At 65.4% G+C, this 12,432-nt stretch overlaps 4 protein-coding genes across 4 annotated transcripts; all 4 read right to left on the bottom strand.

Moving 5' to 3' along the window:
• Positions 1 to 135: 135 nt before the first annotated feature.
• On the bottom strand, positions 136 to 879 carry EMIHUDRAFT_102057 (hypothetical protein; the record flags this gene model as incomplete). The annotated part of the gene is made up of 1 exon (XM_005772421.1): positions 136 to 879. One exon carries the CDS (start codon positions 877 to 879, stop codon positions 136 to 138), a length of 744 nt encoding a protein of 247 aa, XP_005772478.1.
• A 6,489-nt stretch (positions 880 to 7,368) lies between these two features.
• EMIHUDRAFT_435993 (hypothetical protein) lies at positions 7,369 to 8,434 on the bottom strand. Its single transcript, XM_005772422.1, has one exon. The coding sequence runs from the start codon at positions 8,003 to 8,005 to the stop codon at positions 7,541 to 7,543; it is 465 nt and encodes a 154-aa protein (XP_005772479.1). The 5' UTR covers positions 8,006 to 8,434; the 3' UTR covers positions 7,369 to 7,540.
• A 755-nt stretch (positions 8,435 to 9,189) lies between these two features.
• Positions 9,190 to 9,501, bottom strand: EMIHUDRAFT_208852 (hypothetical protein; the record flags this gene model as incomplete). Its single annotated transcript, XM_005772423.1, has 1 exon — positions 9,190 to 9,501. The coding sequence occupies one exon, from the start codon at positions 9,499 to 9,501 to the stop codon at positions 9,190 to 9,192; it is 312 nt and encodes a 103-aa protein (XP_005772480.1).
• Positions 9,502 to 10,600: 1,099 nt separating this feature from the next.
• On the bottom strand, positions 10,601 to 11,742 carry EMIHUDRAFT_435996 (hypothetical protein). Its single transcript, XM_005772424.1, has 2 exons — positions 11,590 to 11,742; positions 10,601 to 11,442 (listed from the first exon to the last, which is right to left on the bottom strand). Exons 1-2 carry the CDS (start codon positions 11,714 to 11,716, stop codon positions 10,901 to 10,903), a joined length of 669 nt encoding a protein of 222 aa, XP_005772481.1. The 5' UTR covers positions 11,717 to 11,742; the 3' UTR covers positions 10,601 to 10,900.
• Between the last annotated feature and the right edge of the window lie 690 nt (positions 11,743 to 12,432).

The raw sequence follows: 12,432 nt of genomic DNA on the forward strand, positions 1-12,432 counted from the left end.
CTAGTAACTGAACATGCGTGTCGCGCACTCATTCATGACCGGTCTCAAGATCCCACCCTCCTGCGCGCGGGCCTTCTAGGCCCGCGGGTAGTCTCCCCCCATCCCCAGGGCCTCCAGGGCTCGCACCTCAACCTCTCACAGACCAGCGATTGATTGAATGCGCTCACACCCCTTCCGCCGCGACGCGTGCGACTGTTGGATGCGGCTCGTGAGCAGATACTGCAGGAACATGATGGTGAGCTGCTGGCACGGGTACCCCTCCCGCATCCCGTTCGCCCAGCTGGAGCGCATCACCGCATCGCCGCCGTCTTCGTCAGACCGGTTCATCTCCCGCTCGAACTCGCGCCACCGCTTCAGCACGTCGCCGCATAGCCTGTTCATGTGGTAGCCGAGCGGCGCGAGCATCGGCGCCGCCCGCTCCGCCGCGATGGGTTGATGCAGCACCGCCGCCACGATGGCGCTCGGCCTCCGCATCAGCGCGCCTCCCAGCGACGCCGTGGTGTCCGCGGCCGCGAGCGGCCCCAGCAGCGCCGCCTGCGCCGCCGTCTGCTCCTCCGCCGCCCTCCGCCTCTTCTCCTTCGGCGCATCGGCCCACCCCTGGTGCTGCTCGGCGCGCCGCTCGCCCTTCTCGAGCCTCTCCCTCTTCGTGGGCGGACGGGCGTACGTGAACAGCTCGTCGGCGTCGCCCGCCGCCGCCCGCCTTTCCGCGGGCACGGTGCGCACCGCCTCCACCGTCCACGCCTCCCGCAACGCCGCGCCCCGGCCCTCGCCGAGCCGCTGGAATGGTCCGCCGCCGTCGGCGTTCGCCGCCGCCGCGGCCCAGGCCGCCGCGGTCAGCGCCGCGCCCTGACCGACAAACGCGCACAGCGGATCCGGCATCTGGCCCACCGCCTGCCTCGCCCCGCGGTGGCCAGACCCTCTTCCACCCTTTGTGCAATCGCGCTTGTTACGCCTGATCGCATCATCGATTCATTATCTTACGTCCGTCCCGCCGCCCGCCGCGCGGCCAGACTCCACATCACATAATTGTAAACGAACATTGATGGGAAGGCGAAACACAGTCCGACCAACGACTGACCAGCGGACAGCGCCATAGGACAAGGCTGTGAATTGCCGTCGAGCGTCCGTTCCCTCCCCCACGCTAGCGCTCCTCGCCGCCCAAGAGGGCCAGGTCGACGTGCTCCGCGTCCTCATCGAGAATTGCGGCAGCGAGGCACTGACGGCTGCGAATGCGAATGGCGACACGCCAGCTCTAATCGCCGCTCGCGAGGGTCACGTCGACGCGCTCCGCTTCCTCGCCGGGCAGTGCGGCAGAGAGGCTCTGATGGCTGCGAATGCGAACGGCCACACGCCAGCGCACGTCGCCGCTATCAATGGTCATGTCGACGAACTCCGCTTCCTTTGTGAGCAGTGCGGGCGAGAGGCGCTGACAGCTGCGGATGCCGACGGCCGCACGCCAGCGCTACTTGCCACTGTCGCCGCGCGCCGTTTCATCGCAGAGCAGTGCGGCGGCGAGGCGCCAGCAACGGCCAACTCCGATTCCGACGGCTCCTATGACCTTCAAGTGCCGTGGGACCTCTCGAACTGGGGCGAGCATCGGCTGTCGTGCCTCGAGACATCAAAGCTCCGTGAGATGTGCATGGAGCGCGGACTCGGCGTGGCTGAGCTCGCAGAACGCACAACGTGTGTGCACGAGCTGCTCGCTTGGAAGACCGAGCAGGGAGGCGGCGACGGCAGCGGCGGCCGCGGTGGCAAGCTACCGTTAAGACCTTGGAAGACCGAGCAAGGAGGCGGCGACGGCAGCGGCGGCCGCGGTGGCAAGCTACCGTTAAGACCTTGGAAGACCGAGCAGGGAGGCGGCGACGGCAGCGGCGGCCGCGGTGGCAAGCTACCGTTAAGACCTTGGAAGACCGAGCAGGGAGGCGGCGACGGCAGCGGCGGCCGCGGTGGCAAGCTACCGTTAAGACCTGAAAAGGGGAAGGGGCCTCTTCGAAGCGGGGCGTCGTCGTCCGGTGCGGGCGAGACCGACTGGGCCAGCAGCAAGGCAGTCGAGGACTGATACGACGCGATCCTGGTCGGGACCTCCAGGCTCGAGACCAAACTTCGCGAGGTTGAGGGCGAGCCGCCCAAGGGCCCCGGCTCCAAGGCGGAGAAGGAGGCGATGGAGCGGCGGAAGGCGGCGCGCAAGGAGATCGCGGAGTCGGAATGCATGTCGCGAGCGACGTACGCGCGCCACCTGCGCTCGCTGCTCGGCAAGGATGCGATCGACGGCCAGGACGTCTTCCACATCATCGCCAACTCCAACGGCGGCGCCGACCACCCCGACAATTTCCTCTACCGCGAAATTGTCGGGGTATATGGCTTCAACCGCGGCGACAAGTATGACGACCTGATCGCAGCCGCGGCTGCGGGCAAGGAGAAGACGGAGCGGGCCGTCCGCGCGTCCATCAAGTACGGTAACCGCACCGACCCGCGGGGGAAGCCTGCCAAGATGTACAACCCGATCGCAGCGGGCGGCTCGAGCTCCGACCCCGCCGACGAAGCGCAGCGGCTCTTTGCCAAGGGCCAGAAGCTAATGACGGCGGTCCGCGCCGCGCGCCGTGCAGGAAAGGCGTGAGCGGCGCGCTTTCCTCTCCAAAATTGCTTCCCACCTCCGTTTATACTGACTTTCGCCTCTTTCTTCTTGCCGCGCCGGTGGCGGTGCATCAACCATCCATGCAACCATCACGCGATACTTTGTTGTGTACACGTGTACTACTGAGTACTCTGCCATGCGCATGCGCTAATTTTGAGTCGCAATTCCCCTCTGATATATCTGTCACAAGCTGATATCTGTCACAAGGCCACACCTCACTTCTCACCCCGCAGCAAGGCCAGTACCAGTCGACCGCAGCATCAGCTGCACCGCACGCGGCATGCTGCTGCCGACCACACCCACAATGAAACGAAAGAACCCTGCACAAAGATCGCACGGGCGGGGGGGCCTGTTCCTTTTTACCCATCTCCTAGTAGAGGTGTCCGTTTTATTTATTTATTTATTTATTGTGCCCCTGATCGTCCTTACAAGATCCTGCTCGTGCAGGTGGGGAGGCCCTGTCTCCTCACAGGGCTCACTCACCTGCTCCTCCCATCCCTCGTTTGGGTTGTCTGTTTTCTTTCTTTCTTATACGATGAGCTGTCAGTGTCACAGCGCCCCTGTCACAGCGCCCCGGCTAGCGCCCCGACCTCTCGCCGCACAGCCTCCGCCTCGTCCGTCGCCTCGCTCTCTGCGCCGCCCATCGCGGCCAGCGCGGCGCCAAGCCATCTCTCCACCCCCTCGGCTCGCTCCGCCACGAACCCCGCCCGCGCGGCCGCGGCCCGCTCTCCCAGCACCTGCGGGCGCGAGCCCTCGCCTCGCCGCCCCTCCACACCGCCGCCGCCGTCGCGCAGCGCGAGCAAGCCGCGCCCCGCGCCGACCGCGACGAGCAGCGCGAGATTGCGGTCCTGCGCGGGGTGTTGGAGAGTGCGGGTACCGTGGAGGGTGCGGGTGCCGTGCACTGCACTCGCAGACCCGCGTGCCTGCGACGGCTGCCGAATGGGGAACTGGCGGCGTGTAACCTCGAGTGCTGGCTGCGAAGCGCAAGGACCAAAAAAGCCGTGCTCCGGTCTGCTGCATCTGGCGTGTGTGTCGGGCCTGGCCGTCGCCCTGCCGCGCCAGCGCCACGCGCGCCGCGTCGTAGCGCCGCAGCGCCGCCCGGTGACGGCCCGCCTACACACCTCGTGTGATCTCGTGTGACCTCGTGTGATCTCGTGTGATCTCGTGCGATCTCGTGTGATCTCGTGCGATCTCGACCGCCTCGGCGAGCAGTGCGGCCAGAGCCGCGGGCGGTCGAGGGCAGCACGGGTAGAGGCGTGCCGCGCGGAGAAAGGAGCGCCGAGCCTTGTGCGAGGAGGAGAACCCTCAGCGCGCGACACGCTTCTCTGTGTAGCCGCGCGGAGAGAGGGGCGGCGCGAGAGAGGCGCGGCGCGCCCTCGCTGCGTCGCCAGACGCCCACAGGAGCAGACCGTAGTCATGCCGCAGCTGGAAGTCGCCCGGCGCAGCCTCGATCGCCGCGCGCAGCGCCGCGCCCGCCCTCCTCCTCCCCTCCGCCGCGCCTCGCGCATCGCCGCCCGCCTAGTCGGGCGAGCGGGCTCCGTCCCACCTCGCTCAAAGCGCCTCTCTCGCGGCCTGCCCTCGCCGCCTCGGCCGCCGCCGCCAGCCTCGCCTCTGCGGCGGCGAGGTTGGAGCAGCGCCGCACGAGCTGCGGCGCGCGCGTCGACACCAGAAAGACGACGAGGACCCACCGCACGCCGCGGGAGATGGCGTGGCCCGCGTGTCGCATCCCCGACGCGTGGCAGAGCAGCCGCCCTTGCGGGGGGCGCAGCACGGCGCCAGACCCCTCAAAGCAGGTCCCTACCGGCGGACAAGGCGAGAAAGTTCCGAGAAGGTTCCGAGCGCGGCACGCAGGTCAGCACAGCAGGGCGCCTCCGCCCTCGAAACCTCGGGAGAGAGGGACGTTGAACGAGACGAGCCCTTCGTCGCGGTGGAAGGGCTGCCTGCGGGAAGGGGTCCGAGAAGGCCTCCGGAGAAAAGGACGTCTCCTGGAAGGCTCCCGGCCGCCGTGTGCCGGCGCGCCTCGTCGCCCGCTCAGCAGCGTCGTACCGCAGCACGACAGCGTCCCGCACCTGTCGCCCGAGATGACCCGAGATCACCCGAGATGGCCCCGGACGACCCGAGATGCACGAGCGCGCGGCGGCGTCCCGCACCCGCAGCGAGCCGGGAGGCAGGGCGAAGCGGCCAGCCACCAGCGGGAGGAGCAGGCGAGCCAGCTTGCGGCGGAGCATCCGCCTACAGGAAGGTTCCAGGAAAGGTCAAGGAAAGGTCCGAGAATGCGAGCCAGCTTCCGGCGCAGCATCCGCCTACAGGAAGGTTCTAGCAAAGGTCCAGGAAAGGTCCGAGAAGGCGAGCCAGCTTGCGGCGGAGCATCCGCCGCGCGAGCGGCAGGTCGGCGACGTGCACCTGGGGGGAAGGGGGCGTCCCTTGCCGGCCGTTGAGGGCTTCGGCCTGGGATGTGGAGAGAGAGAGAGAGAGAGAGAGAGAGAGAGAGAGAGAGAGAGAGAGAGAGAGAGAGAGAGGCCACCGGTCGCCTCTCGGATTGGCGCCACGTCCGTGTACGTGAACTGCGACGAGAGGCCCTTTGCCATCGCAAGCCGCGCCTCGAGCCGGAGGGCGGCGCATTCGGCGGGAGCGAGGACCGCCTCGTCGCTGATATGCACGCTGGAGGCGCCGTCGCCGAGAGCGGCGGAATCGGGACCGACGAAGCGAGCACCGACGTGGTGGCTGCTGAAGGCCACCTCTCGGCGCGATGACGCAGTGCGGTGGCTGAGGAAGGCTGCGGCGGTGCCCGAGGCGACCTCTGCAGCGTGCGCGGCCTCCGCCTCGGCGAGAATGTGCGTGGCCGGTGCTCCATAATCAAGACTTGATACACCCGTTGAGGAGGAGCTGCATCTCGGCTGCATCTTGCGCTCGTTGATACACCCGGTGCTGGCGTGCAGGCTCGGGATGGCGGATACGCAGAGGAGGAGCATCCGGCAGAAGCTGGCTCCCCAAAAGAATTTTATCACAGTACGTTACGACAAAAAGAATTTCACAAAAATTCTACAAAGTGTCGCACGACATTAGGCACGGGACTGGCGCGCAGCGCACTGGCACTAACACAGGTACACCAAAAAGAATTTGGGGTTCAGAAAAGCATGCCTGCTGGAGAAGATAAGGTCGCAATCCTTCTCCACAGGCAGCGGCTACAGCAGGCACGCACCAGTGTCGCTCGGTCAACTGTGTAGCAGGGGCTTGGCGCACGTCCACGCTGGGGCTTGTGACCGTGGCCGGCGGCGATCAGCAGTAGCGTCCAGCCAGCAGCCACTCAAGCTGCCGCGCACGCACGTCGTGTCAACCAGCCCACTCGAGCCAGCCCATCCCCTGCATCGCCCCGCTGCCGTGTTTGTTTTATGTCTGGCACGAAACTGGTACCCCGGGAGTTTACTAACGCTCTCTCCCTCCCTCCCTTCCTCCCCTTTCGCCGCCCCCCAAATGCCAAAAGAAAACGGTTCTCCTCGCGGCATCAGCCAAGTCGGGCTCGATCTGGTTGGTAGCCAACCACTGCAAGGACATTCACTTGTGAGTTGTGTAGCCGTGACCAAATGCCGTTACGTCGTCGTGCCGTGCCACTAGCCCGATACTCATGGAATTTGGAACAGCTCGAACCGGTCTCCGCCGGCGGGGGCGTAGTCCCACGGGTCACCCTTGTAATCTCTTTTTCGCGTAAAGCATTGAAGGTAGCATCCATCATCCTTTTCATCCGGAAGCCCGACCTACAAGTAGAGTGATGAAGTCAAAAAAGAGATGAGCTGGGGTGTGTGTAATGAGCAATGAGTGAGATTCGCGCCACCACTGCATGCAGTCGATGGGGTGTGCGAGTGCGAGAGATGGGAGTGGCGAGAGGGTGGCACCACCGCACTCTCAGGAGGGAGGGAAGGGGGGGGGGGGGGGGCGTGTCTGAGTGGCGACAAGGCTCGCGCACGCCGATCATGCGAGCAGCGCTGGATCGCCAAACCAGCAGAACAGCACCGAGCGGCGGCGCCGACTCCGTGAGGCCACTCCAACTCGCACATCTCAAGCTGTATCTCGAGAGCGCGATCGAGTTAGAAGCTCATCGACACGGCGTCTTCAATGGTTTGGCTAGCCCGTCACTCCAGCCAGTGGGTGTCAGCGACGAATCGGTCATCCTGCCCCTTTTTGGGTCGGTACTAATACCACTTACGGGAGGGTCGTACGTACTTTTAGCTTACTGGGAGAAAAGGGAGACTTTCTCTCAGTGTATGTGTGTCTCTCTCTCTCTCAGTGTACGTACGTACTTTTAGCTTACTGGGAGAAAACTGAAAAGAGAGAGGGGGTTGTGTTCTCTAGGCCCCTAAGGGCCTCTCTCTCTCAGTGTATGTAGCTCTTACGTCTTACGAACATACCCGTGCGAGTTTTGGTCTCGGCTCTTCACAACGGCAGCTGCGCAACTGAGTCGCGTTTTTACCCCAATGGGGCTTGGCTTGACCGTGATCAAGGATCAAGCCAACCGCCGCCGGAGCCCGTCACTCTGGTGGCCGAGAGGAGCGTCGGAGCGATTGTCCTGCCCCGCTTTTGGGCGGTACTAAAGTGAAAAGTCACTTGTGGACGGTGGTAAGGATCTTCCGGCGTTGTTGCATGTTGGGGCGCGAGACCGAGAGATCGAGAAACGAGAATCCATGCGGATGATTGCGGCATGCGGGCGGTGGCGTATCGCGTAAGTGGTAAGAAAGATGAATATAGAATAATTTCAAGAGGACGGAACTAAGACTTTCAGGCCTTCATTCGTTACGGTGGAAACGATGAGCTGTCACAGCGCCCCGACTAGCGCCCCGACCTCTCGCCGCACGGCCTCGGCCTCGTCCGTCGCCTCGCTCTCCCCGCCGCCCACGCCTTGCTCCCTCCTCACTCTCCGTCTCCCTCCCCGAAGAGGTAGGCCAGGACCGCGCCCGCTTGCGTCACGAGCCCTCCGACGGGCTGCATGCACAGCACGAGGTGCGCCTCGCGCAGCAGAGCCGAGATGGACGCCTCGGGCTCGCGCGGCAGCAGCTGCAGCTCCTCCCGAATCAGCTCCACCTTGCTCACCAGCGTCGTCGCCGCCGCGAGGCGACGCTTCCGGGGCGGGCCGGGCGCGGGGAGGGGGCGGCTCTGCTGCGGGCGGGGCGCCGGCGGTGGGGCCTCCTCCAGCGGGGGCTTCTCCACTTCCGGAGGTGAAGGCGTGGGAGGGCGCGTGCGCGGTGTCAGTGCGGACGGCTTGGCCCCCCCTCCCCCCCCCTTGAGGTCGACGGCGGCGGGCGGAAGGCGGTGGCGGTAGGCGACCTCCGCCGTGGGTTGGGCGAGCGCCGTCGGCAAGCCCTGGAGCGACCGCATGCCAGCCTAATGAGAGAGGGGGAGGGAGGGAGAAAGCGTCCCAAGATGTGGGCCCGCCGCGCCGGGTCAAGGCGCACGGCAGAGCGCCATGCAGAGCGCGTTGCGCGTGGGCGTGAAGTGTTGCGTGGGACCGTGTGTCACGCGTGGTGTGTTATCCCTCTACACCGCGAGAGCACAGCCTCGAGGGCGAGAGTGTGATCTCGGGCAGTCTCGGGCAATCTCGGGCCATCTCGGGCAATCTCGGGCAGCCTCGATGGCGAGGAGGTCGAGGAGAGCGGCGCCGTCCTCGGACGGGAGCGGGAGCGGCTCGGCAGCGACGGGGGAGGCGAGGGAGAGCTGCGCGGCGGCTATGTACTCATCGAGTTGCCGCTCGTAGCGAGTGGTGGCGACGGCCGGAGTAGGCACGGCCAGGGAGGGGGGGCGACCGACCTTTCCGTTCGCCTCCGGAGGTGGGGCGGGTGGCGGCGGCGGGGGGGTGGGTGGCGGCGGCGGCGGCGGGGGTGGTGGTGGTGGTGCGGCGGGGCGGGGCGAGCAGCAGGCGTCGCACACAGCTGCGGCGGGGAGGTTGATGAGGGTGCACACCTGCTCCAGGGAGGTGTGTGACAGCCTGTGAGCGTGCACCGCGTCGCATCCCCCCTCCCCTCCCCCGCACACGCTTCCCCACACACGGGTCACGGCCGGGGCTCCGCCGCACCCCACAGTGCCACTCGCCCGCCCCCTCCGCCGCCAGCGACATGATCACTTTGGCCGCCTCCAAGCGAGTACGCCACGGGCCGCCGCCGCCACGGCCCGCCGCCTCCTCCGCCGCCAGCGCCACTTTGGCCTCCGCAGCTCCCCGGTGCCGTGCGCGTACGCGCAGCGGTTGCCGTAGGAGCAGGCGCCGCCCTCCGCAAAGTGGCGGCACAGGGCCGTCTTGTAGCGGGGGTTCTCCTACATCTCGCAATATTTGCCGAGAATACAGCCGAGATGCGGAGAGGAGAAGGCCGGTGTGACACGGCCAAGGTGCCTCGGCACACCAAAGCGCCGCCTCCGCGCCAAGTTTGACGATTTCAGCCCCGTCGGGCTTGGCCGCGCCGCATAGGTTGCAGCCGACCTGCCAAACCCGGGGGAGAGATGCGGCGGCGGTGAGCGGTGAGCGGCGGGTGAGTGAGGCGTGTGCTCTCGCGCGGTGCGCGAGACGAGCATCATGCAGGCCGATCTAGCCATGGGGCTGCGTCGGTGGTCACGGAGTAAGAAGAGAGGGGAGAGGCCGTTAGAGTCGCCTTTGACGCAAAGTTGTGGTTGCCGCACACGTCACACGCCCAGTCGCCTGCCCGGACCTCACCGGACGCGCCTTTCGCCGTGCCGTTCACGCGGTAGAGGCAGTCCGCCTGAAGGTGGCCGGTTCGCGAGCACTTGAAGCAGAAGTAGACGTGACAGCCTCGCGACGTGCAGACGGCAACGCGGGCGGGGTTGTTTCGGGCGCACCGCGGGCAGCTCCACCCTGCCGGCATCATTAGCAATGAGATTTCCACCTTTTTTTTATCTAGGCGCCGTCTTCCTGTTGTCTGTTTGTTTGTTGTGCCCTTGTTTGTTCTCTTGGCACCTTGGAGTGCTGGGGGGGGCGACCGGGAGGATGTGGCCTTGAGTTATGTGTACGCCTACTCAGGGTGTGTGGAGGCCCGCTGACTGTGTGTCGTGTGAGCCTCCTATTTGTGTCTATGTGTCGCTCGTGCGTGTCGTCATCATCTGTCTAGCGTCCACCCATACCGCGTTGGTGTCCAGTCCGAGCCTGGCTGCTCTTCACCTTTCTACCTACCTACCTATAGAGAGACGAACCGGGCCACCTGGTCGCACCCCCCTTCCAGAAGCCGTAACGTCACCTCACGCTGCCCCTCCGCGCGCCCGCCGCCCGCCTCATGCAGGTTTCTTTTCAGGCGCCGACAAAGCTGCAAGAAAATCTCTCTCTGTCTCTCTCTCTCAAAGCTGCTGGTCGGGCTCATCGGCGTGCTGCTCGGCTATCTATTTGCACCTCGGTCGCGCCGTCGTATTGGTTCAGGCGCCGACAAAGAGAGAAAAATATTATCCTCACGGTGTGGGGGCGCGGAGGGCTTGTTCGAGCCAAAATGGTGATGTCCGAGGCGCGGCGCTAGGCTCAGACGGCGAGTTCGCGCCGCGCTAGCTCGCAGATGGCGAGTGCGCTGCGATAGAAAGAAAAGGACAGGCCGAGGTGTGCACCGGAGGTGGGACGGGAGGGAGGCGAGCGAGCCACTCTTGTGTACACCGGGCGCGGGGTCGAGACATGACGCATGAGGCAGGGAGGCAGCGCCTGTGTGGGCGCCACGGCTCAGCACGGACACACAGACACGCACCAGCAGAGAACGAGCTGGCTAGAGACAAGGTACGCACCCGATTACGCGTGGTCAAGGTACGCACCCAGTCCATGCGTCTAGGCCAGCCGCATTGGCCTCGTCGTAAGTCAGGCATTTCGTGTAGCATAGACCCTCGTCGCCCTTGTCGGGGGCGGCCTACAAGGGGCAATTGCGCGAACGGCGAATTGCGACGCAATTCGTGTAGTCTCGACGGGCGAGAGATACGAGTTTGGAAACCATTTTTCATCACACAACAATCACAGTAGATGAGGATATACAGTACAAACGCAAAAATAGGTACGCATGCCCCGGGACGAAGAGCACCATTGCCGGCGAGATGCCCAGGCTGTCAGAAGCCCTCGCATCTCCGGCGCGGCACGGCGCCAAACGGGGTGCATGCGCGTCAAAGAGGGCGGTCCACAGAGGGCAGGGAGGGGTTCACATCAGACAGGCCACGCGGTGCGGAAGCAGCTGCAGCATCGACAACACAAGAGGAACGGCAATGTAGCACGACAAGGACACCAGCACGAGGGCCGCCCCACCATTAGAAGCCCCAGAAGGGGATGGTGGCGGCGGTGGGGATGCCCGAAGCCACTTCCTGCACGACGTACGCGAGGACGGCGAGCATCGCGATGCGGCTGTTCCAGATCTCGCCCTCCTGGAGCGAAAAGAACTGGGGCGAGCCGCGCTCGGCGATGCGCGCCGTCGTGTAGTCTCCGGGCATCCAGGCCTCGCCCTGCGCCTTCTTGATGCGCAGGCCCTGCGCCTCGACGAGGGAGACGAGCACGGCGAAGGTGACGACCGCCGACGGGATGATGCCCTGCTCGAGCCCGCCGTTGAGGACGGAGGGAGAGAGGCCGCCCGTCTCGGCCACGAGGTTGGGCATGTGGAAGCGGGCCGCGAGCAGCGGGTTCAGCTTCTCCTGCAGCGGCCACGCGACGGCGGCCAGCATGGCGAGGCGGCCGTGCTTGAGCTCGGCGTCGCGGTAGTCGCGGAGCACCAGGGCGGCAGAGCGCTGCTTGTCGATGCCGCTGTCGAGAAGGAGATCAAAGTTGGCGAGGCCGAGCGGGTCGAAGCCGATGTCACCTGCAACGGTCAAGCCGTGTTGTGCGCGCGCGCGTGTGTTGTCAGTGTGCGAGCGGCGTCGCGGTGAGGCGGCCTAGCCCACAGCGGATGAGGCAGCCTAGCCCACAGCGGAAAGGCTGTCGTCGGAAAGGGCGGGTCGGCTCGCGCCTGGAAGGCCGGTGCCGCCCACTTCGCTGGGAGAGCCGGCGCCCGGGTAGAAGGCGACCGTTGGCTTCGGAGTCGGCGTGCGCGAGCCGAGGAGCGAGGGCGCAGCGGCGGCGACGAGAGCGAACATTGGTTTGATGCGTGTCTGGATCGGCCACGGAAATGTCCCTGACTCTTCCGTTCCTTTCGCGGCAACTACTCGCTCGCGGTTTTCTTCAAAGTGAGTTTAGTGTGGCCGCGGAAGCGTGTTTGTCGCGAGCTGCATGCATGTGAGGGGCGGCTGTGGCCACAGCAGGTTCACCAGACGGACCTCAAAGCTTGCCGTCGGCGTGCTGTCGTGGCGAGAGCGCGAGATCGCTGCAGAGGAGCCGAGCGAGTGCAGTGACGATCCAGAGGCTACCTGGGTCACCAAGTGGTGGACCTTGCCCATTCTGAGCAGGGCTGTGCTTTGGTGGGGTTGTGTTTGAGCATGTGTGAAGTGGGAGTGCGTGCCGGCGGTGTCTGTGGGTGAAACAGGCGTGTGTGAGGCCGTAAGAGCCCTGGTACGTACTTTTAGCTTGCTGCCCCGCGTGGGCACTTGAGCGGCAATGGAGCGGGCACCCATGGAGGCGGTAAGAAGAAGCCGTCAAACGCAAAGAAGAATGCAACGCGCCAGGCCGCTGCCGCCCAGGCTCGGGCCGAGAGGGAAAAGGCCCTCGACTTTGCTCAGGGCGCAGGGCAGGTTGACGGCGTCTGGTACCTCGACTCCAAGGAACTGAAGCTTGCACTCGACAGGTGGGAGCGGAGGAACGACTCCGACGCAAGCTCTCTCCCACAATCTCTCGCACAATCTCTCGAACCCAGTGA

The sequence above is a fragment of the Emiliania huxleyi genome (genome assembly GCF_000372725.1).
Source record: "Emiliania huxleyi CCMP1516 unplaced genomic scaffold EMIHUscaffold_36, whole genome shotgun sequence".
NCBI classification, from domain to species: Eukaryota; Haptophyta; order Isochrysidales; family Noelaerhabdaceae; genus Emiliania; species Emiliania huxleyi.

Excerpts from the sequence above, each read along its gene's own strand:
- EMIHUDRAFT_435996 (XM_005772424.1), bottom strand. The coding sequence starts at position 11,716 with ATGTTCGCTCTCGTCGCCGCCGCTGCGCCCTCGCTCCTCGGCTCGCGC. Across the intron at positions 11,443-11,589 it reads GGGCGGCACCGGCCTTCCAG|GTGACATCGGCTTCGACCCG; the intron begins GCGCGAGCCGAC and ends TGACCGTTGCAG.
- EMIHUDRAFT_435993 (XM_005772422.1), bottom strand. The coding sequence starts at position 8,005 with ATGCGGTCGCTCCAGGGCTTGCCGACGGCGCTCGCCCAACCCACGGCG.